The sequence below is a fragment of the Cynoglossus semilaevis genome, chromosome 19 (assembly GCF_000523025.1).
Source record: "Cynoglossus semilaevis isolate Cse_v1.0 chromosome 19, Cse_v1.0, whole genome shotgun sequence".
Lineage (NCBI taxonomy): Eukaryota > Metazoa > Chordata > Actinopteri > Pleuronectiformes > Cynoglossidae > Cynoglossus > Cynoglossus semilaevis.
Window position 1 is genome coordinate 12,870,434 of NC_024325.1, and position 25,191 is coordinate 12,895,624.

Here is a 25,191-nt window from a genome sequence, read left to right on the forward strand (position 1 = left end):
AAAATCAAACTCTCCCTATTACACCTGTGATTAGAATCTTGCGTAATTGTATCCTGGAACACCTAGTATCTACGTCCGTGTCAAATTAAAACTTGTAAGATGTCCTCCCAGATGACACGCGTTATTGTTTTTTTTTTTTTTTTAATCCGATTCCTAGTCGGACAGTCAGTCTACAATAGGTGTTTCTGCTCTATAGTGTTTCTAATCCAACGCTAGCTGGTGCGTAACCGCCGTAATCCAAATTAAAGCTGCTGGTGACCATCTGCTGTCTCCTTACGCAGCTCAGCCACGCACTACTTTGTTACTGCATCCACCTCAGTCCGCCCCCTCTGCTCACGTCTACGTGTATGTGTATGTGTGCCGGGCGGAGTAATTCGTGTGGGTATCTCTTGCGTGCGTGTGCGTGTGCGTGAGGGGGAGAGCGAGAGAAGGAGGAGAGAGAAAGGGGGAGGGAGGGAGCTGTACGGCTGCTGGTTGTCACTCATTGTGCCTCGAACACTGGTAGCGACAAGGACCAAAAAAAAATTGAGTTCGGTTTCAGTTGTTATTCCTGGAGAGGCTGATTCCTGCTCTTCTCTGTCTTTTTGGTTTGTTTCTGCATCACCAGGAGCGACAGCCCGTGTGTTTAAAGTGCGATTCCTCCTGCAGGAGAATATCTGTGAGACGTTTACAATGCTTCAAATTAGGGACTTCATCTTCATCATCTGGGGACTGCTTCTCGCTGGATGCGCAGGTAAGAAGGAGAGCTACAAAAAACAAAAAAACAAAAAAAAGGAAATGATGCCGAGTTATTTTCGGTGCATGTGAGAGTTGTGTGCCAGATCTGGGGCAGATCTGTTGGAGTGAATGCAGGCCGAGCAGTGGGTCTAAATTCGGAGCAGCATCCTCCGCCTGGTCCCACCGGCGGCTGCATCCTCTGTGCCCCTGACTCCGGACTGTGGCGCTCGCCACGAATGTGAGTTGTGCTCTGCGCAAAAAAACATTCCGAGTGGTTCAGGAGGAAGACAAAGTTCCTCTGGTGAAACGAAACTTCTTGTCTTTTCCAGCTCTCAAACCTAAACAGGACACTGGATTAGTGTGTTTATTTTTTTATATTTCCGCTCCAGTCCGTTCATGTTGGAAGGTTTGCGCGCAGAAGAGGGTGACACAGTTTCCCTGTCTCTTTTGGCTCACTGTCCTCTCTAAGCTGTGTCAAACCGCAGGTTTGTCTCCAACACACACATGTGTGCTGTGTTTTTCTAAGTCCAGCTCTGTGTTTCGGCAGGTTAGAGCAGATGGATGCTGCCTGGTGGAGATGGAGAGGTGATGCAGAGCAGGGACCTCTCTCTCTCTCTCTCTCTCCCCCCCCCTCCTTCCAGCAGTCAGTATTGATTATTCTCCATATGCGCGCTCCTCAGTTGCAGTTTTTAGTTTCAAATGCACCAATGTGATGAATTGTAAAAAGACATTTACTCCTCCGAAAGTCCGACCCGGCTGTTTTTTTTTTTTCTTCTTTTCTTCTTCTGACCGTTCTGCTTGTGACGCACCGACGCCTGCAGCTTCGGTCGCCCCTCTCGGGGGAGCTTTTGTTTCAGTGCAATAAATAGGCGTGCGGATATTTCCTAAGGTCAAATATGTGCTATTTAAATCTTTTTTTGTCAGATCTTCCAGGTTAAAGTGAATGTAAGGCATGTGGAAATGGTCCCGTTTGGCTGGAGAAGTGCGCGGAAAAAGTACCAGTGCGCGCCAGCCTCCCTGTCATTATTCATGTCACTGTTGTTGTTTTTTTTTCCTCTGTTGACAAACAGAAGGCTGTGGGTTCAACTCTCCTGCTCTACCTTAGGACGTGGGGTCGTTTTGACATATGGACCCACGCTGATTAGATCGCACTTTTCTTTTTTTTTTTTTCTTCTTTTTTTTCTTCAATTTTCGTTGGTTTTAGGTGAAAGTGCTCATCCATTCAGGACCAATGAATAGTCATTCAGTGGATACAATAGAATCCAATCCAATCCCAGAGCCCCCTTAGTTATCTAGGGCGGAAAAGGGGACCCTTTCTCCCCATAAACCCCCACCTTGTGCGCCTCCTGTACCCTCCGCCTACTCTCCTCCCTCCTCCTCCCTGCATCTGCTCTCCCTCTCTTTGCAGACGGCAAGTGGAGTTTGTGGACCCCCAGGGTTCCCAGGAGAGAGGAAGGCGAGGTTGATTTGATAATAAATTAGAAGAGTGCAGTGGCGGTTATTTTAACCCCAGGTGTCGTCTTCCCTCTTATATGGCTCTGGTGTTTTGTTGCTTCTGTATTCTTTTAGTGTCTCTGCCTCCAGAGAAGCTCCAGTCTCCTTTCATAGATGTTTGATTCCACCAATGACACGTCTCTCCTTAGACCTTTTTTTTTGGAATTTTACTGACACATTCAAGGGAAGTCAAAAAGCTCTAAGACCATCTGCATATGAATATATAAATGATCTCCTCTTTGTAACATCCATTTGACTCTTCTACAGCAGTGTTTCCATCGGGGACTTCCTCTTTTAGAATTGTGGGAGATATATTTGCTATTTCAAGGATATATTGAAAACATATGAGCTATAAGCTATTGAGAACACAAATTCACAAAAATGGACACCATTTTATATTAAAAAAAAGCGGTTTGGAACTTTTTGACTACTGCACTAAACAGGTACACATGCTGTATCAACCACTGTCCCTGTCATTATACTATAGTACAAATCCAGCCTGTATTTCTGCTAGAGATTCAGGATCAAAATACTGTATTTGTCATTTGTTTTCCAGTAAATCTACTCCAGCTCATTTTGTGTCATCTGTTGTTTTTTCCATCTTTATTCAAAAACAAACTTCCAATCCCATCATACCAGCAGATCACAGTTTTTTTCCCTCAATTCTGGCACAAAGTCAGTGTAAAACCCAGCCTACCCTAGTGAGTAGGTTGAATACTCATCGCTTTTTTCCCCCGTCTCTTTTACAGTACGCCTGTGTGCAGAACTTATTTTTGGGTTCTACTGTCAAGAAGCAGATGATTATATTTTTTTTTTTTGTGGGTACCTTTGTCCCACATCCATGGTCAAACCATTAAAGCAGTGTTCTGCAAATTGAGCTAAAAAAGATGGGGAAAAATCTGTATGCTCTTTGGAAGGTACTAGAAGCGAGTGGATATTTGTTAATATATGATATTATGTTTTTATTGTTTACGCCCAAAGCAGGATTTTTTCTTTAGGTGTGTTTTCAATTTGGTTGTGAGTATTTGTGATCTGGGGCATCGTGATTGACTCGTTAACATCTTCTACATTTGCAGAAATAACAACATAGTGTTGTCTAAAACAGTGACAGCCGCTGGCTAATGATACAGGCATCTATTATTTTGATATACTATATATGGAAAAAGAAATGACAAACGTTTGGTGCTGTGGTGTCATTTGTCAGATCTGAAACGCAAGTTTGAAACAAACTAGTCTGTTTAGAGAAGAACACCATTGTACAAAAATACTGGACAAGAGTTGTTTTCTTACATATTGACCACCAGTGGCCACTAGTGGCCCTCATCTGCATACCTCTTTTTGACATTGTTTTTCTTTGATGCAATTATTTTATCATTTTATCATCATTTTGTGTGCCACTGGAGGGAGCTCAAGTACCACTAGGGGTACACGTGCCATAATTTGGGAACCACTGTAAACCATTACGTAAAAAAAAAAAAAAACACTGATAGGGACAAAGAAGTGGGGCAATCCCTCTGCTATTGCTGCAAATTGTATTAACAGAGAAAATTCAAAGAAATTGATCCTAATATCCGATAGAGCAGGGTTGCATTAAGGGCGTAATGACATCAACATGCAGTTTGAAGACTGGGAAATGTAATTACAGTTATGGATTTTCAGTTCCTGTTCCAGATCAGTGATGATTACATTTGGAAGGCGGTAAGAAGCATTAGGATGAAGAGCCACGCCGACTCCGACTGTCACAGGTGGACGTTCGAGTTGGCCTTACGTGTCCCGGCCGGCGTCTGCAGTCAGATGGATTTACTCTAGTGTGTATCTGCAGTACCGACCTTGTGTGATTGAAGAGATCTTTCATGTCCAGGGTCATTAATTCACAGCCTGTAGGAGGAGTGTTGATTTAGATTTCCAACCCTGACTTACTGATCTGCTGTCACTGTAACTTCTGGAAGGCTCTTTCTTTGTATTTCTTCCTTTCTTTTTCTTTCCTTCCTTCCTTCCTTCCTTCCTTCCTTCCTTTCTTGCTTCCTCTCTCGATCCCTCTCTCCCCTCTTTCTTTCTTTCCCCTCCTCTCTCTTTTTTCTTCTTTCCTGTCTTTCTTACTGTCTTTCTTCCATCCATTGCAGACGTGTCCTCCAAGAAAGTTCAACTTGGCTTGGCTTTGTGCACTGCAATGCAGCGTCATAAAAGACAAATACCTCTATCACATAACCGAGGTGATTTGGCAGCAATCGTCAGGACTCAGGATAAAATTATTGTCATCATGAAAACTTTCCAGAGTCGTAAAACACTTCTTGGTTATATTTTTAAACCCCTGCGCCCGTGACAGACTCATACATCTATTACTCAGACTTTACCTACAGTATATACTTGCACTTCTTTGTTTCATTGAGAATGGACTGATTTACTGGCAGTTCGTCCTTAGCTGTCAATTATAACCTAGTTTATTGTTCTTTGAGTGCAAAACAGTGTATTCAGTTTTGTTAAAGGTATTTTATTTGACTAGTATTTCTTGTTTTGGATATCTTTTTAAAATGCATTAATTTCTTCTATGTTCAGCTGAATTCGAACTTGTATCTTTGTAAAGTAAGTTGAAGCAGCCGAAGTTTCGGTAGCTTTCAAAGTGAAATGCAGTTAGCTTTTGGCTACTTTTTAAACTCTCGATTGATGGAGAAATAAGCAGTGCTATTAACATATCGTGTGTTTTGACTAAAACTTGGCAGATGTTTTCTCCCTTGAACTATTTTAAAGCTAGCAATGTAATCACCCTATGTCATTTATTTATATGGTAGCTAGCTCGCGTTACTTTCTGGGCTGATTTTAGCCATTTATGAAATCATTATGAATATCTTAATGTCAGTGCTAACTTCTGACGCAGCATCGTCATAGAAAAACCATTACATCCACTCATACAAGTTTTATGGTTCTGATGTTGGTGGTGGTGCTTCATTACCACATTAAAAGACAAGGGTTTCCTCTGAAAGTCCAGTCACCCTTGCACCTGCCTCTGCTTTTCCTTAGTTCTGATTTGAGTGACGCAAAAACAGTAGCTCACACGGCAAATTGTGACCACGTGCGTTTGAATCTCCAGAATGAGGGATGATCTTTGCAAAGGCAAACACTGTGAGGTTCACGTAATGACTGTCTGGGTCTGAAGCTGTGTGTTGTGCGTGAAGCTTTGAGCAGAGAGGGAAAAAAAAAAAGTTTAGCTGAACGTTTCAGGCCGAGAGAAACTACTCCATTTCTAAATGGTTAGCATATGGTGCTTTAACTGCTGCTGCTGTGGTGAGTTCAAAGCCACTATGAAAATAATACAGGCTATTTTTGACTTAGGGGGAACTGGAAAAAGAAGCCAAACAAGGGGAAAATTATAAGGCGTTTTTAGCCTCCTCTCTGAATAAAACTGTACTCTGAGCTTTTGGAACTTGGCTCCTGCAGTTGTAACCGGATCTGTAGAGCGTTTAAAGTGACATGTCCGCATTTTCCAACCAATTTATGGCAGCTTATGTTGATCAAGTTCTCCTTAGCCCAGGAGCTTCTCGGGTTACAGATGTGGCCCTTCGGATTGGACGAACGCTCGGCTCTATGCTGTACACAGCCACCACTGCTGTTTAACAGGCATCGTAAAACTTAAGGCAGCATTAAAGCGGCATTAAAGGATGACTTTTCATTGAGCCATGATTTCACATTTGCCAGATGTGAGTTCTGAGAGTCCGCTGAAGTTCACATCATCATTTTTATTACTTTGACTCCTCTTTCTCCCAGACTTTGTCTGTCGAGACAGAAGAAAGACTGTTTACATTCTTGACTGAATGTGGCCCATATTTACCATATATCATATGCGCTGTACGTATCTACTCTCCAAAATGGGGTTACAAGATGGGTTGATGGTTCTCCTTCCATATTGGACCAGAAAAACAAACAGTTGGTCTTAAAATGTGGCCCATATTCCAGATACATAGGAGTATCTGTATCCATGTTACCCACCAATGAGGCCAGACTTTAAAGGTCCAACATTGGGCCAGAAAAACTCATATTATGGATACTAGAAATTGACCAGATGCACTTCTTTGGTGTGGGCCACATCTGAGCCAACCCTGTATTAGGTGAGAAAAAAATATGGTTATATCATCAAATCATCCTTCTGGTGGATATCAGATTTAGTCCCAAATTTGATACGACTATATGACCCACATTGTAGGCCACAAGCATACATTATTGTGATTGTAAAGGTGCAAAATATATATATTTTTCTTTACCCTTCTTAAAAAAATATTTTATCCATGTGTAGTTGAATTATTTATTACATTTTTGATCAAACAGTGCAGTTTGTTTATCATTTAAAAATCAATGTCCTCGTTTTTGCTGAGTGGATTTTTTTTTAAAGCAGCTTCTGGTGTGAAAACATTGGAGCTGGAAACTGCTTGGCTGGCTGATGGATTTCTTCTTCACTGACTGTTAGATCAGTGCTGGGCTGTCTTTGCATATTAATCAGTAAGTGAATAGGGAGCATGGGTTATTTGCATTGTGTGAGCTCTGGAGGTGTCCTATAGAGAATTGAATGTGGTGGGGAAGAAAAAAAGGACAAAATCTAAAATGGCCTTGTTGTGTAGAACAGAGGAGATTTGACCTGAGACTCTAAAGAGGAGTTTTCTCTTTAAACATATTGCTACTCTGTGAAACATAGTTTCACAACATTGTGTAGCTGGTAGCAGTGTGTGCCAGCACAAGTTGGCCTTAACTTTAGGTTTTGTTTTTTGAAAATGAATGACAGTAAACCACAGTAATCCAACCTGAAGTCGTCCGGAAAAACTCTAGTTTTTTTTTTTCAGGATAATGTATTAATTAACATTTAGCATAGATTTTCATCAATTTTCACAGAGTTGTTTTTCGTTATTTTTGAACACTGCTGATCCAAGTTATAGCCGCATTGAGTTTGCACTGATTGCACCAGTTTTTCCACTAAGTTGTAGCTTTCCAGTGTGACCAGTTCCCTATTTCTGTCAGTCATTTTAAAGCACTTTCTCACTTTGATTAACAGTCTCCAGTTTCACTGAACTGTAGTTAATTGTTGTCTAATTCTGAGGTGTTTTTTAACCATGTTTACTAACTGTTTTAAACATAAACCCTGTCTTTCATTTTAAGTAAAGGTTCAACTTCTTACACTGATCTAAGCAAATATCAATTGCTCTTACGACTTCATCTGTGAAGATTAACAGACTTCAGAGTTTTCAGAGTCGGTGCTGAACTCCGTCTTTAGATCTTTATAAAACATTTGAAGTGTGGTCTCTTCCTCTGGTCTGACTCGCACCGATGCTCTTTTAATAGTGATGCTGTTCAGAACACACGTTGACAGCCCACTGTGGTGAATTTTTCAGATTCATATCAATTGTTCCTGATTCTTCCTGGAGTTTGTGAACAGTGACGGTGGAGCGATGAGTGCATCCCCAGTCTGGCTCCATTACCTGTGACGTGTTGCTGCTTCAGGCTGCAGCTCCCTCACATCTGTGACGCTGCCAAGTCTGCCGATGATGGACTTGATCAGTGTGTAACAGAAACCCAATGCGATGTCCTCGTCCTCCTTGAAGTTCCTGGAGAACTATATGAACCCTCTGTGTACGTAAGAGATACTGTTTGTATGAACTGATGTTTCACTTTTCTTTACTGTCAGCATGGGGCCTACTGTTATTTATAACAAAGCCTTATTTTAGGTTACTTTGACCAGGGACTCATACTGTGTGAGCAGATGGTGTTATTTATTAGGGGTGTGAAAGTCGGTCGCTTTTGATTCTCTTGTGATCATCATTGTGTTAATGCTCTACAGTGATATTTTCCTTCCATCACTTTTGCCAAACACTGTAGGATTTGAACAAATACTGTTGGCATTCGGAGTCCAAAATAATTACAGCCTGCTCCAAGTGGAGAAAAACTCCATTTGTGATTCAGACGCTTGTTTATGAACCGGTGGTTCAGTAGGTAAATAAACAGATTTTTTTTTTCCGTGCCCGTCTGAAAGGATAAGAGATGGCTACCAAACACTGCAGCACCGTGTTCTGCATTCTTAGTGGAAAGTGGTAAAAGAACCTTAAGATATCTTGAAATTTCTGTGATTTCCAGCTGCCTTAAGTATAAGAGACGGATCAAATTTAAAGTCTAGAACGATTTCTGTCGAGCAGAACACACTGCAGTGAAATAGCAATGTTTTAAAAGGCTTTGTATTTCAACAGTCCTTCCTGTTTTAGTGGGATCTGGTACATTAGGTTTCCCAAGTCTCATGTTTGTGCAGTAACAGGAACTCCAGCGAAGATTAATTTCTTGGTCCCGTTGGAAGATAACCCTCTGAAGAGCAGAAGACAGAGGAGTTTATTAGAACCAAAGCTTTTCTTTTGTTTTGACTGAATTAGTTCTAAGATAAGATCAAATATTTGTGAACACAATCTGGCAGTTCTAAGATAAACAGATCAAATATTTGTGAACACAATCTGGTCTAAATAAGACATAAATGACAATTCTGTTTGGCCTTATATCGATGACACCACTCTTGTCTAACAATGTAGGCCACGTTTACCTAAGGTAAGATATACAGCCCACATTTGAGCCATCCTGAATACAACCTTCCAAGAACGTTTGAAAGACATTTGGTTCACATTTAACTGTTTCACACATGGAGCACTCAAATCTATGAATGAAAACCAGCAGGACAGCGCCACATGTGGTCCACATCTGTATATGATATGCAGAAGGGGAAAAACAGTGTGCCATGCAGTGCATGTGGTGCGGCATCCATATGGGCTACAGACTGCATTGTTGGTTAGCCACAAGTTTGTTGTAAAGTCTTGATAAATTATGTATCGACCAAAATTAAGGATGAAATATGGGAAGGTGCACAGGAGCAACAGACAGGAAGTTGGACATGCATTTTTAATAGTTGGTGCAAAATCTGAACTTTAGCTCAGAAACTCATTTTTTTTCCCATCACTCACAGCACCGTCAAACCCGCAGACAGGAGCCATAATTTGATTTGTTACTTCAAACACAGTGTGTGAAATAAAGACTCATCTCTTTTACAGTATAATGGAAAGTCACTCACAGAGCAGTCCTCGCAGATTGCCTTATTTCCCGGCATCACTTCTCCAATAAAGCTGCGGCGTTATTAAATTTACTTCCTGGTTCGACAAATCCTGGCCTCCATAACTCGACTAGGTCTCGACTTTTTTTTTTTTTTTTTTTTTGTAACTCGACTAGGTCTCGACTCTTTTTTTTTTTTGTCTCTCACTCTCTTTTGCACATGAGGTGTTTGCTACAGGCCTCACGCGGCGTCGACGTGTGAGTGAGAAGCCAATTACTACTTTGTTCCTCATACTTTATTTCTGTTCTACCACCAATTTCAGTACCTGACAACGTGTGACTCAAATTAGAGCTTCGACTTTTACACATTAACTACATGTGTGATGACCTGGTTAGGTCATGTAAATATGTTTCTGATCTAGAAACCAATACAGGAGCCATGTTTTATGAACTCAGTACAACTTCTGCAAATGCATTATGCTATTTTCACATGCTTTGGATGAATGGCTCCAAGATAATTGCTTCATTTTGTTTTGTTTTTTTTTTGTTTTTTTTGAATGACCAAAATATAAATCTAGAGTTGGATTACAGTATACTTCATATACAATACTTAAACCCAGTACATAGAAATGTAGGACAATTGCAAAACTTCCAAATTAGAAACTAAACAATTTGATATAAATATGATTTTTGAGGTCTCAGTATTTGTGAATTGCATAATAATAACACCTGATGTGGCTGTTAGTGTTTGTTGGATGTATCACAGCTCTGTGTTGTTGTTCAAGGCAGTGCTACTGATAATCTGTGTTTACTGGGAGTTTGACAGATGTGACTCATGGTAACAGTGTCGTGGTTCTTCCGTGCTCAGTTTTCCGTTAATAATGCAATTTTACTATCCTTGATTTTCAGGGTTAGGAAAAAAGGAGTCCAGGTCACGGTGACTTTGTTTGGATTTTCTTATCTGTCCTTGGACTTCTGCCTGCCACATCCATGATTTTCCTCTTTCTGAATTTAAATACAAGTAGCCAGTTCTGCAGTTATATATCTATTTTTCTATTTAAATATTCATCAGTGTCACAAATTTAACTTAACTTAACAATTCTGGGTTGCGTGTAACACAGTGTAAGGCAGACGATCAGCAGCCACACCTGCGTTTTTATATTCACTTTTTTAGATCTGCCTGTTCTGAAATCCTGATTTTTCCGGCCCACCTGCCGGGGACAGCTCATTTTCCTCTGCACCTGCTGTCTGCAGGAATCATTTCAGTTCAATTAGGATGCCTGCAGTGTTTTGTTTTTTTTTTTCTTTAAACACACAAGTCCTTTTGATTGTATCTGCTTTGAATTGTCTGCCATTCCTTTCTGTCTATCATTTCTCACAGTGAACGTCTTTCTGTTGCTTTTTCGGAGCTCGCTTCTATTTTTTCCTCAGAATTACCGCTGCATCGTGGCAGTAAAATATCCATTTTCCACCTGAGGTTTAGGAATGAAAGCTCGTCGTTAGGACCCGACTCTCTGTGTAATTGTCTGTGGTTTGAATATGTCTGTATGTGGCAAAAACTGCTGGTAATGATAATGTGAATGGGGCTACAGTCTGTTATGTGTAATCAATTCTAAACGCAGTTAAAATAATTGTACTTTTTCCAGTATGTTAGAATTCATACAAATTAATAACACTGTGCAGCAGTTGGGCTCAATTAAAATGATAATATTAGACATTTTTCTTCCAATGCTGTCATTGTTAAATTACAGTGTTTCTTTCAGTTCAGTTTGAAAAGGAGTCATATTCTACTTTAAATGCTGGCCAACATTCATTTTCTTGGGGCTTAATTTTTTAAATACGTCCTTAGTTATTCATGCATTAGTTTCATTGTTTAGTTTTGTCTTCACTAAATCAAACTGACCTAAAAAAGGACCTAAAAGGAGAACATGTGAATGCTCTCCGAGAGCTTGTGTTTAGGTGTTTAATGGTGGCTAATAGATGAAAAATACACGAACAACAGGAATGTGCTGAGCTCTGCGTGTTGTTGATTATTGGGTCTTTGTTGAGAGCACATATTTTCTTGATTCTGAGATTTTTTTTTTAGACAAAGCTGGGACTAATTTTTTCTTTTTTCTTACTGTTACTTTTTTGTAAGCAAAATATCGACAGCTAATAACATTTTAGAATTTATCTTTAACAGTTGTGCACATTTTCAGCTGACATGATTTAACGGCTACAGTCTCAATAATACACTATATGAAAACCAGGCTCGACTTCTTATGACTTTTTCCTCCAATCAAAAACCAATCGTCTAATTTCATGGTGGTCGAGCAGTCACGATAAGACCGTCGAGTCGTGCTGTATTTCAGACTTGTGTGTGTGTGTGTTTTATTTTTCACCGTCTCTAAATCCCAGGGTGTGACTCAGCATCATGATGTAATTCTTAGCAATGACGGTTACCTCATCCCTGCAGCTCTGGGATTGGCTGGTTTCCTCAGGTGTCAAGACGCCTCAGCCCTGGTGTGAAGAAAAAAAGAAAGGGAGTTTGGGAGACAGTGAGATGAGGATTTAGTGTCTGTTTTTTCGTCTTTTAAAAATGAGATCATTAACTGAATGAGCACATTCTTGAGGTGAGAGTTCTGGTTGGTTGGTTGGTTGGTTGGTCGGTGGTTTAATGGATGCTCAGAGATAAATAAGTCATTGTGGACAAATCCTGGAATGGTCTGTGTGCGTCTCAGCATGGTCTTTAACAGTTTATGTCCTGACTACAGTTTCCATCTGATCATCTGAGCTTCGTAAAGCAGCGTTAGGGTTGTTTTCTTTTCCCCCAAAAGATATTATTTACTTTAAATTCTGAGTGAACAAAAACGCAACATACTGTTTTTGTTGTTTTCTTTTCCCCCCAAAGATATTATTTACTTTAAATTCTGAGTTGTGCAATTAATATTTTCTTTTTCTTTGTTTTATTGTCTGGGAACTTAGTATTTTGCCCTCGTATTACTAAGACAAAACAGTTTCTCAGAACAATGAGTCTAACCTTCTGTTCTCAAATTCTCAAAATATACTCAAAATCCTGGCTCATTCCAAAGATATTTATTCAAAAATTTCAGTTTCAGAATTTGTCCTCTCGTCTCAGTGTTCGATTCTCACCCAGATAGTTCAAGGATTAAAATCTCCAATGACATTTGCACTAACAATTTCCATTCTTGGTGGAATCCTGTGGAAGAATAGCTAAGCTATTGCGATGTTAGAACTTGTATGGCTGTAATCATAAACTATTTAATAAAAACAGTAATTTCCATGTGGCCACTTCACTCATTCTCACAAAAAACATCTAAGAATAACAAAAAACAAACACCATAGTTTTAAAGACGACCGGAGTTCTTCTGATTGTTACAATAGTCCAATAGGGAACAACCAGTGAGATGAAGTGGAAAAATATGTTTTCTTTTCTTTGGGGAAACAATAAAATAATATTAGATTTGTTTCAGATTACGGCTTGGTAATGAGGGAGCTGTTTACGTCCTCGGTTATATACTGCAGCACCTCTTTGTTGTCTTAAACAAAAGTGTTCGAGGTAGGTGTTCTTTTTTTTTTTTTTTTTTCAGATTATAAAGCAGCACATGCATGGATTCAAAGGCGTGACTAATGCAACTCTCCTGTGTACATTTCACTGTGAAGCCTCCTCTGTGACTCAGTGCTATGGAAACCAGATGAAACAGTGAAACACATGCGTTGATTTGACAGAAGATGCAGGAGGACGGAGTCTGTGGAGCATTTGATCACGCCGACAGGCCACATGTCATCTAATCACCGCTCCCAGTCACAGCCACAATCAAACACCGGGGCGGTATTAAACCAGAGACTTGCACCGGCAGCTGCAGCTGCTGCTGTTGCTACTGTTCTTACGGAAATGACATGTGAGCAGTGGTGAGGTCATAGTGATGAAAATAAATGGCTGTTTTTGTACCGGGTCAGCAGCAGGTGGTTGCAGGGCAACATCGTGGAGAGGATGCTGAGCAGATGCTGCTGCTGTTGCCACAACAAAAACAGAGTGAATTGATTACAGACCTTTGGGGCTGGTTATCAAATCTCAGGCCAAACTTACCTGTGCTTTCATCAGACACTCCTTCTCTAAAATGATCGATGGCATCTACAGGATAAAGTTATGTTTTTCTGCAATTTTATTTTTTAAATCTAAATTGAATTGAATACAGTATTGCATTGTTTCCCACAGACTGGGTCGGGACCCTCAGGTGGGTCTCAAGATTTTTTTTTGGTCGTCTTGCATCATGTTCTTTGGTCGTCTTGCATCATATTTCCCAGGAGTTTATGAATAAGGACTATTGACTTGAGTCATGAAGGTTTGTGACTTTTAAAATATGGGTCCCCAGAAAAAAAGCAGAGGGCGCTCTTGAACGTACTTTGTTCATGGATTTCAAGTAGATAAATTTGGTAGTTTGAGGTTTTACTATTAGCAAGCAAGCCAACCATCTCTCCCTTACTTGAGTGGTTGCTATGGTGACATCAGTTCCATCATGTCAAAGAATAATTGCTAGTCTGTTGTGGTGCTAGCAAGCCACCGGAGAGTCTTTCATGTGGATCAAACTGTCTTAATTGTTTGTTTCTGTGATAGAAAATAGTTTTGATCGCCTTCTTTCACAGTGTTCATCAGTAAATGTTCTTCAGTATAGGTTTTCTCTCCACACAAATACACAGGGTGTTGAACTAGTGATCTTCATACTGTCAGGCAAGACCACAAACCACTCTTTCATGGTGTGACCAACATTTGCTCTTGACCTGACTTAATGTGATTGGGCCACAATAACTTGTAGCCTAAAGAAACGACTGGTTGATGCCTTTATTTCTCTGGAATTGAATGGAAACAAACCTGAATGACTTTCAGTTTTTCTGCTGAATTTGAAGATCGCTCTCTGCCAGTTTTCAGCTAAAATCTCAAAGACAATAACCCTGAAACGACCCCCCGCTCTGAGCTTTTCCATTATGCGTTTATGGTCAGTGCTGCTGAGTTTGATGAGATCAGGAGAGGTCCGTAATTTATTAGGCTTTCACACTAACAGCATTGTCAAAGACCCCGCTCCTAAAGAAAGCCCCAGGAGTGAGTCACTGTGAGGCGGCAACATAAGACAAAGGTAGAGGGCGGCTGCAAGAAGGAGGAAGGAGCTCAAGGAGGCGGGACACAATGCAACGTGTCGTCAAGGAGGAGCTACTGCGTTGTCTGGACACCAGTGTCTCTGGGTCCATTGTTTTTGTCTTTGTCCCGCAGGAACCACTTTTACTGTTAAGTACTGTTGTCTGGTTGAAAGGAGGGAAATCTGAGCTTTGGTTTCTTTAGGGCCCAGCTGCTAATTATTCAGTGCTACTGTGAAAAAAATTCAAGGTGTTCTATGTGTACTACGGAGTAACAAATGTGTAAAACTGCTTTTTGTCAATCTGCTAATAGGAGTATGAATTTCCATAAGTTGCTCAGATATGATAAAAAACATAATTTTATAATCTACTAATTTTTTTTCCCTAAAATGTCAGGTGCTATTTAAGAACAGGAGAGGGTTCTTTGGGTTCTACAGGAGAACCCAAAGTGAGGTTAGAAAAGCCAAATGTTAGCTTAGATAGAAATATGTTGCCCAGCGTTAAACCAAAAATAGGTATGAAATATGCGTTAAACCAAAAATAGGTAAAAAAAAAAAGAAAAAGGTCAAATTTTAGCATAAATTTAGCCAAAATATTAAACGACTAGAAACGTAAAAACATTTTTACCAAATAATATCAGAATTACTTAATTAATTAAAAATGTTTTTTGTGAGCGTAGTTTGACTTCTTTATGTTCGGAAAAACAGTATATACGTAGAACACATTAAAAGTTAGCTAGGAAAGTGAAACAAGGTGACAACAGTTAAAAGCTTAGACCTAGTTGACAGACTTCACTTCGCCCGTCTGTTCCCCCTGTATTACACTGATTTTCTTTTTCACACTTTGCTGTTTTTGTTACTAAATTAAAATGTCTTTACATGTCTTGAAAAGAAAGCCCCAGAAAACTTGGATGTGGTGAAAAGAGAGGCTGCGCTTCGTCGGAATAAAAAGCTTATGATGTTTTTCTCCTTTTACAAAATAAAGCCTGAAAAGAAGACGCTGTGCTGCTATTCCAGAAAAGCTAGCACGGTGAAAGAAAACAGATTCTTTTCACTCTTGTGTACTGTGGCCTGATTATGTCTCCAAAATGAATGGCCCCCATCTCTGTCTGACTGACAGGCGTCTTATTTTATCTGCAAAGCTCCTTTTCTGCGTAATGCACCGCTCCGCCGATTTAATTTAGTTACCGTGTTACCATGACTGCAGAATTATGAAGCTGCGTAATTATGTTTGCATCACCGACGGTTCAGAAATTATCCTTGTGCACGAAAATAGACTTCTGAAATTCATTTTTATTCCAAGGCCGTGACGGAAGGGCGGCGTTTTAACTGTCAGTCAAACATGAGCGCTGACAGGTGATAAAGCCACACCTGTCTGAGTACAGTTGTTTTATAGTTTATCCTCGTGGTGTTATGTGGCAGCTGCCAGCTTGTTTTTTTTTTTTTGCCGCGAAAATGTGTTACTGGGAATGCTCGGAATTTCAATTTAAAAGTTTTTAATTAAAAACAAATAATAGAATGAAACCTGTTTATTAATGTACTTTGAACAGGCTATGGAAATGAGTTTTTTTTGGGGAGTTTTCTATGAGAAATTCTAAGTGTTTTGTCCGACAAACTCACAAAAATTCCCAACAACTGCAAGTTTTACCACTTTGTTTGGTCACTCTTTGTATTTTTTTGCAGACTGTGGATATTTTTGGCCATTTACAAGATTTTTTTTTTTTTTTGATATTTTTTGCCATTTACAAGATTTTTTTTTTTTTTTTTTATCTGAGCTCAAGTCTCCATCATCTGATCCTCGTAACAGACTAGGAAGGACTTCAGCTATGACTTCCGATAAATGTCTAAGCTCAGAGCTGATTACAGTACTTGATGCTCTGTTTGACTTTGATGCACATTTAGCAGCAGTTTGTGGCTTTTGAGTTACTTATTTTTACATGATTTATTTGAATTAATAACATATTTGCTGTTGTGTGTCAATGTAAAATACCTGTATTACCATGTCTGGTCTTCTTTTGTCTGTGTCCAAACTTTTTTGGGAAGTGTGTTCACCTAAATGCATAAAATTTGAAAATGACAGGAATATGTTTTTCATTGCTACTACATCACGTTGATGTAATCGGCACTACAGTATCCTCGAATCAATTCACTTACATTGAAGTAATTCAAATTTATGTTCTAATGCCAACAGCATCTCTTTCTTACTTCCTGCCAAAGAACACAGCCAGGGTGTAGATGTGTAATATTATTCCATCTGTGGTTGAAATACAGCACTAAATGTCAAAGGGACACCGACGCCACATCAGAGCAGCAGCAGGGTAAAATATGTTTACATCACCTCGACAATGGGAGGGATGTGATGCTGCATGTGACTGATAGTGGCTCAGGGTGCATGCAGCCAGATGGACCCAGATCAGAACGTTCAATACAAAGGGTCAAGAGCTTCGCCTTTCTGCTCTGGTGTGCAGCCTGAAGGCTCCAAACCCAGGTCTTGTAATGTAGTTGGCAGACCTGGTTTTTTTTATTCCCCCTCAGTGAGACTGCACTTTATCTGTGCAGCAACAGGCAGCGCTGCATTCCATAGTAACAGTGAGTAAAGCCACTGCATTAGCAGGATGATATTTGTCCATCCATCCATCCATTTTCATCCGCTTATCCGTTACCGGGTCGCGGGGGCAGCAGTCGCCACCCAAATCACATTGCACCGTACCAAACCTTCCTGCGGGTGGTGAGTCCACTGGAAGGTACCAACCGCCCTAACCGGGATTCGAACTTGCCCAGGAGGTGAACCCTGGGGTTCCACACCAATGACAGAGACATTGCCTCTGGGCCAAAGCGCCACGATGATATTTGTGTATCACCATATTGACTCCATCAGATTTATCCGTGCGTATCACAATATTGACTCCATCAGATTTATCCGTGCATTGGTTCTCTTCAGGTTCATTTGAATGGCTTGGCTAATAAATGTAAGCTAACAGGACAACAACAATTACATTGTCCTGTTTAATATTTATATTTTTTATTTGTAATTTTTTTTTTTGTATTTTTACAAATATTTCTTTTTCATCAAATACATACATGCTGTATTTTTTTTTTGTATTTTTACAAATATTTTTTTTTCATCAAATACATACATGCTGTATGGTAAAATGCAGTTACTGTTAATAGTCATCATAGGATCACAGACTTTTTTTCTGCCCTACCCCGCACTAAACAAACCAACCCGACTCAAAGTGAGTCAATTGGAGACTTGGTTAATTGAAAAGGAAATGCCAATATCCAGACTTAATTGAAAACAGGGATCATTAAACACAATGTGGTCACGTTGGAATTCTCTTTTTCCAGTGTAATGTGTGGTGACGGGTTTACACACGTCACTGCACAACTGCATTTCCTAGCAGGGCTTGAACCACACTGATCTTTGCATTTGTTTCATATCATTTACCACTTCACAGAAATATGTTTTCCTCTTTTGAGAGGACTCCATTTTAAGTTTGCATGTCTCTCAGATTCCTCCAAATGGACACACACTATGATTGTGTGTCTACGCAATAATAATGATTTATCTGGGAACTGTTGCCGTCATTATTCAGCATCAGCGTGACTAGTGAGCCGTAGGTAGATCACTTATCAGTGTCTGACCTGCTGTCAGCTCCAAAGAGCAACTCTAAATGCCACATCATGCTCCCATTTTCCACAGCCCCTTTCTCTGAAATTCATGTTTTTCCAGTATCTCTCAATGAAAGCAAACTCTGTAATGGCCTGCTATCACAGTGGAAGTTCGCTGTTGTTTTTTGCCTCTTTTTTTTTTCTGCATCTCATTCAGCTCCAAAGGCGCTCTCTCGCCAGCCAAGTAGATCACTTAGTTAGCCACCCCGCACCATACAAACCTCCTGGGACTTTGTCAACTCCCACTTCCTTCAATGAAAAAAAAAAAAGGACTTGTAGCAGAGGCTTCATTAATCACTGTGTGAGATTTTCACTGAGGAAAAAAGTATAACTGAAATAAAGCAGGCCTCCCCTGTCACGACTCGCAGTGGATGCTGATTTCTATGGGAAGCACAGAAGAGGAAATTAGAGAACAATGAAAAATAAGTCAAAGTGAGGAGACAAACAAGCCTGCAGAGACCGGACGCTGTTTGTTAGGCCTCAGATGAACAAGGACTGGGTTTTGGATGCAGTTTGCTGACATGGCCGGCTTCCCAAGAACTGAAGCATTTGCTCATTAGCGAGCATATCTCAAACTGTTTATGGACGTTAATGAGCTCAGGAAAGGATAAAAAGAATGTGAAAATTGGGTCCTTGAAGTTCAAATGCAATTTCACCTCCTAAATAAGACTGATGTTACAAACATCAGTCCAAGCCAATGTTCTTATCTAAGGTCAGTGTGACTGAAACCCAAGTCCTAGTCAACTAACATTTTGGGGGGCAACAATTGGTAGAAATGGAGCATAAACAAGGTCAAAGTGAACATTATTACATGAAACCCTTTATCAGGAAAATAATATAAATTAACACAAAATTATTTTTGAAATAATAGTGTTTAGTTGAGAAATCAGCCAAGGATTAACAAATAAAAAACTTCAAAAAATTCAGTTTAGTGCAAATTTGTCAGTTGGTCAAATACCACGCCCAAATGTATGTACGTTTATGGCTTGTAAAAGGTGCAGAGGCTGCCGTTTCATAAAAAAACCTGCAAATTGTGTAAAAACAATTGCAACATATTCCAATTTACGTCTTACAATTCTGTCTTTTTAGAAGTCCTTGTCCTTAAATCTTTGTTGCCGTTCTGTCACTCTTTTGCTGCTGCTACCCTCCCTTTGATCAGCCCTGGAAAGTCCTATTAAATCTTCCTTTAACTGAAGACTACATCAACAATTCACACACCAAATGCATTTAAGGGCGAGGTCAGAGCAGCTTCTGCTATTATTTTTACAACTTGCTTTAACCCATGTCTCCCTCATCCTTATTACCACCAATGCACACAGTAGGCTTTCGTGGCAACATTTTGCCGAGGACATGGAGGAGCTTAATTAGTTCATTCATGGATATGGCTCCTCTTACTAGCCCACTGGTTTTAGAGCCTCTTGAGAGCCTTAAATGCCACATCCCCTCTTGCAGAAAGACCTCAAAACTGAGCAGAATATAAAATACCTTTTAGGTTATTAGGGGGAGACTCCCCCATCACATCACCCTCTCCCAAACAACCTTTCAGCATTTATGTATAGCATTTGCATCTGCTATTTGAATTGAATAGATTCCTAACCTTACAGTGGCAGAAAGAGCTTTTTTGCCCACGGAGAGAACCATCAGAAGAGTTGGTTTGTTTTTAAATGAGTCGGCTCACACTGGTCTGTGCAACTGTCTATGGATGGATGGGATATATGTTAGCATTTCATAGGCTGCATTGACCTGTTCTGATGCATTAAGTGAAGTGCTTTTTGGCTCTTTCTGGATCCCTAATTAAGACTTTTTAGCTAAATGAACTGGAACCAATAATTTAATTGAGCTCATAATTTAATATATAATGATTGAGCAGAGGATTGTAAAATCTGGAGTGATGGAAAACACGATACAAAGAGGTCGATATCAGACAGGCTTTTCCTTTTAGAAAAAGGTGCCATTATGTCATTTTTTTTTTTTTTTGCATCCAATGTACACCATTTTTAAAATACATGCGAACTCTAGCTTACAAAATAAATAAATAAAATAACACCCATATGAAAAGGATGCGTGGGAGCAGAATAAAGTAGTCAGACTGAAATGTGGAAAATCAAATTTAAAAGCTGTTGGCTGTGCTTCCTGTAACTCTATACCGTTTGTGGAATGGGGGGTATTCCTGAGATGGCATTCAGTTTCTGGGCAACAGAGCGGCAGCTGTGCATATCTTGGTATCCAGGGGGGTTGCAGTCCGATAAAAGCCCATTGATGCAGCTGTGTTTGAACAGGGAGATTGCAGTTCGATCAGTGGCTCTAGACTCAGCAGCAAACGGAGGGCAGAGAAGAAACTTTGCTAACGGCCCCCGAGAGGCAGAGAGTGGACTGAGGGCTGTGAGGAAGGAGGAGGAGGAGGAGGAGGATCTGTGAGGAAGGAGGAGGAGGAGGAGCTGCTGACAAAAGTATTGTCAAAGACAATGGACAGTGGACCCAGAACCTCTGAATGCATGAGTGACAGTTTTATGGTGCGTTCACTTTGTGGTCGTAAAAAGTAAAGGAAATATTTCGGGTGACGCAGTGGGGTTGTTGGTTAAGTACAAGGCCAGAGTTATTGACAGAGTTCCTGTGAGGAAAATGAAAGTTGTTTACTCATTTAGAAATCACAAGACAGATTGATTATTTCGTCTAAAAAAGAACTTCTGTTGTTCTTTAACCAGTCTTTACACACGTGGGCCTTGAAGAATGTGTGTGTTGAGCCCACATTTTATCTATAGATAAATAGGTTCTACGTTTTTTCTACAATGGGTGACTCAAAGATCATAGTTTGGTCAACAACTCCTACGTCATTGACATACTTGTGATTGCCTCTGTGGCATATTTTGGAGCCTTTGTACACTTACAAGGATTATCTTAAAGTGGTAAAGTAACTGGACCTTTTTTGCAGTTAATAAGTTACTATTTGCATGTGTATTTGTGAAATTCAGCCTATCCTGAAACTAGCATGTGACAAATATATTTGGGTTGTCACTGCAATGTTTTGTTGTCGTGACTCATGATTTACATATCAATATTATCTCACAGCCCTTAAGTGTGATTGCTTTAAAATCTGAGAAGGATATGATGCCATAAAATTCTGACATGTGCATTAAAAACAGGAAACATCTCTGATGGGAAGACTGCCAGTCTGCATCCAGACTTAAGTGCATCCACTCTTAGATTAGCTACTAAATCTTTGGATTGTGTTTTTATATTTAGTGTGTATGATGTATTTGCACCCAGTGTTAATCAATAGCAGAGTCTGACTGAGAGGCCTGAAGTATTGACTTCAGACGGGTTGTCATGTGTTGGAAGAGATTTGTGCAAAACTCGGTGAAAGTGCAGCCCGTGTGTTGCGTCTTGCAGACTATAGGGTCAAAAATGTCCGGAGGAAAAAAATCAATAGGTCTGGATCTCAAATTTCACATTACCGGTCGGGTTAAGCTGGATCAAGGCACTGGCTGGACGCACTTTGTTAAGTTACAGTCTGTACAGCGGCTGTAATTCATATCTGTGACAGGTGCACAATGGGAAGGCCTGTCATTGAAGTGTGCCTCTAACCATGTACCAGCAGCTGTGCGTGAATGCATTGGACACAATGCGTCCTTAAATCCTCTGACAACTACTGTACGGAACAAAGGACGATGTTGCAGTCGTGCGTTACTTGCCGACACTCCTGCTGCCCAAGCGAGGAGGAGGTGGCGGGGTAGGACAGAGTCACCCTCCACTGGTGTGGCCTCATTAATCACTGTCCTCTCACTCACCACCGATGGAGGGATGCTTTGTCTGTGTTCGGAGCCCTCTGTGCCTGACTCGATGCAGCCCTCTCCGATGCTGGTTCCTACCTCCCAGTTGGCGTATGAAATCTCATCAATGTCTAAATTAGGACTTCATTAACCTACATAGAAATGATGCCACAATGGCCTGTAAAGGACTCTTATCTTTTACTAATAGCCATTTTTAGAAAAAGGAAAACGCACACTGCCTACTGTCCTATTAAAGCTGCATACACACACACACACACACATCTCAGATCGGAAAGACAGTTCTTATGTGGTTCATTCGTACCTTTTCCCCAGCCTCTAATACTTCAAGCAAGGGTTGCTTTAATGAGAATTCCCCACAATAAATGTCTAATCATTCCGTGGCAAAATTGCTTATCTTATTGGGTTACCTTCATTGAGTAATACAAAAAATAATACTATTAAGCATTTAGATTACTATCTATCTTTGGACTACTATTGGACTGGATCTGAACCAGATGAAATATCAGTGTTTTAAATACTATCACAGAATAGTCTTCAGTCTTTACTGTAGTACTCAGTTTTTTATTTACTTGAAGCCCGTCAGGTAAACAGGCACTGAAACATTTTATTATTTGCCGTTACCAAGCAAGCTAAACAGATATTTTTGAGTTGACAAATATGACATTAAGTAGGTGGATGTGTGACATTGTGCATGTTACTGTGGATTGGTGAATCTTTTATTCTCACATATTTATGTATTTATTTTTAACACAGCTTTAATTCAACTCAATAAACAGCAGCCATTACTTTGCTAAATATTGAATTGTTTTCGTCCTTGAAATGAAGTTGTGTTGATTTTTCCATGGTGATAAGGAGTACACACCAGGACTGTATCTCCAAATTGCAACTATTAAATTTAATAGGTGTACAACGTAACTTTTAGAATATAATTTGCTGTTTTCTTTTTCGTTTTTTTATGGGCAAATAAATAAATAATGTGGTGGCAATCTGATCAGTGGGTAATTGATATTGATCGGCAAACCTAATAAGTTGGGCAGTTTTTAGAACATTTTAGAAGATTGAAAGTTCCACTCGATAATTGTCTGAATTGCAGGAGCTCACAGGAATTTTAATTATGCTTGATAGAGCATGGGGTGGAGCGGGGGAGTTGATAAAGGGGAGGGCATTTTTAATTATCTAAGTAAATATCCCTTACATACATAACTATGTAAGTAAGTAGGGATACTTAGCAACTAACTGTGTGAGTAGCTAAATATAAAACCTCAGGTTCTTTATGAACTGGTTTGGAGAATGTTCCAGAGGACTTTGAGAGCATCTCCTGAATTTTCACTTCACTTTTCACCTAATCCATGTGAAGCTTGTCACCAATTTCATCAGTAGACTGGAGTGTTTCATTATCAACCAGTTAGCTGAGTTAATTATGTAGTTTTTGTTTTTAGTTACAAAGGAGACCGTTGTCAAGAGGTTCAAAACATGCTTGGATGATAATTTATCCCTAAGCCACTTGGAGCAGAGCTTCAACTGGTACTGCTCTTTATATCTGTCGTGTTGTTGGCAGCATATGGTTTATGACATCAGGGATTTGTTAATCCCGCTTGGGTTTTGACACTGTGAGTCACCAGTTTGTGTAAATTAATGGCGTCGGTGAACATCTGCAATCATAACCTTTGACTCATCTGCTGTTTGGCTTGATTGAGTGTGAGTCCTATTCTTGCAGGGTGTTGACAATAATTAAGTGATGCTTAAGTGTGTGTCTTGTAAAAAAAAAACAAAAAAAAAAAACAGTTTTACAGACGACAGTGTGATGCAGTATGTGAAAGTAAAGTAGAGCAGCAAAAAAGTCAAGACACATTTTCTTGCCTTGCCTGTAGACTTTGGGTGGTACCAGCGGGGATCGTGCTGTCAGTGGAGAAAACAAATCCCATAAACAAAACCCAATTAGAGATGTGGAAAAACAGTTATATACAAGGAGGCAAGAGGACTGATGAAGAGGGTGGGGCCGACTCCCAGAGGACTCACTGATGCTCTGGAGACACCACACATGTGACATCTGTGTCTGGACTGCGTCTGGAATATAATATAATCCGGTGAATTAATAATTATGACCAAAATGTCATGAATAATGAGAGCACAGACTCGGGTTGTGATTAAATTGGAGCGCTATTGAGGTGTAACAAGCAAGGATTTGCCTTCCCCAACCCCTCATTGCTACATCCCCTGGCTGCTGGGGGCAGGGGGTGAGGCGCCAGAAGGATATGCAGTGTGATCCCAGAAGTCCCTTAACAGACAGGGTGAAGTAATGGGAATCCCTGGAGGAAAAGCTGTCGAGGTAGCACTGGTGAGCAGGGGCTTAGGTGTTGGTGGGTGTGGGTGGATGTGTATGTGCATGTGGGGATGCTGATGGAGGTAGGGGGGATGCGACTGGGAGGAGGCCATGTATTTTCCGCATGGATTCACCCGAGACAATGAGGTGTCCTGGCATATATGTGCCACAGGGAGGGGCTGGAGGTGACAGTGAGCCAAGATGGATGACAACACAAAGTAGCACCTACACAGAAATACCACCTTAGTACCACACAGTATTAACACATTGTTTGTACTGTACAGTATAAATATTTGTCAAAAGACCTGACTTGTACCTTACCTTTAGAATTTGAATAATGTGCTTCACAAAAGCAGAGCTGTGTTACTGCTCTTAATTGAACACTTGGCATTTCAGCTGTCAACCACAAGGGCTTTTTTTACTTTTAAGTCAAACATTTTTTTGTACAGTTTAATTATACCTATGAATATGGAGCTAAAAGTTTAAATTGAACAAAGGTCTGAAACCTTGTTCATAACCTTGTTAAATTATCTCCAAGAGTTACTGCTACACAAGTGCTCTTCTGGCTTAGAACCCTGTTTGCCAGTGATAAAAGTAGGCAGTGATGCGAGTTTGTCACTTGTTGACACAAAAGCTATGATGTATGACTGGTCTGACAATTGTGATGCCAAATCATCTGTAAAGCAGCATGTAAGGACCAGGTTAATACAAAATAAATAACATTGTCCTATCACTGCCTCTGTGCCTGACTTAGCTGCTTTAACAGACACAGACAATAGCTCAGACCTTTTCCCTGTTGGTAAACAAGCTAATTAGTTGTAATCATTTAAAATAAATAGTTCATAACATAGTCTAGCAGTTCCTTAAAGTTTTATTTTAACAGATAGAAATATAAACTGCAACTATTCTCACTTTCTGTAAAAAATTCCTTAATATTTCTATCTGTTATTTTAACAGATAGAAATATAAGCTGCAACTATTCTCACTTTCTGTAAAA

General features: G+C 40.0%; 1 protein-coding gene across 1 annotated transcript in view; it reads left to right on the forward strand.

Moving 5' to 3' along the window:
- The first annotated feature begins 132 nt into the window (after window positions 1-132).
- ncam1a (neural cell adhesion molecule 1a) overlaps window positions 133-25,191 on the forward strand; it is a 230,572-nt gene continuing 205,513 nt past the window's right edge. The window contains exon 1 of the mRNA XM_017041484.2: window positions 133-733. Within this exon, the coding sequence (XP_016896973.1) occupies window positions 673-733 (61 nt within the window). The 5' untranslated portion in view covers window positions 133-672. The remainder of the gene's footprint in view (window positions 734-25,191) is intronic.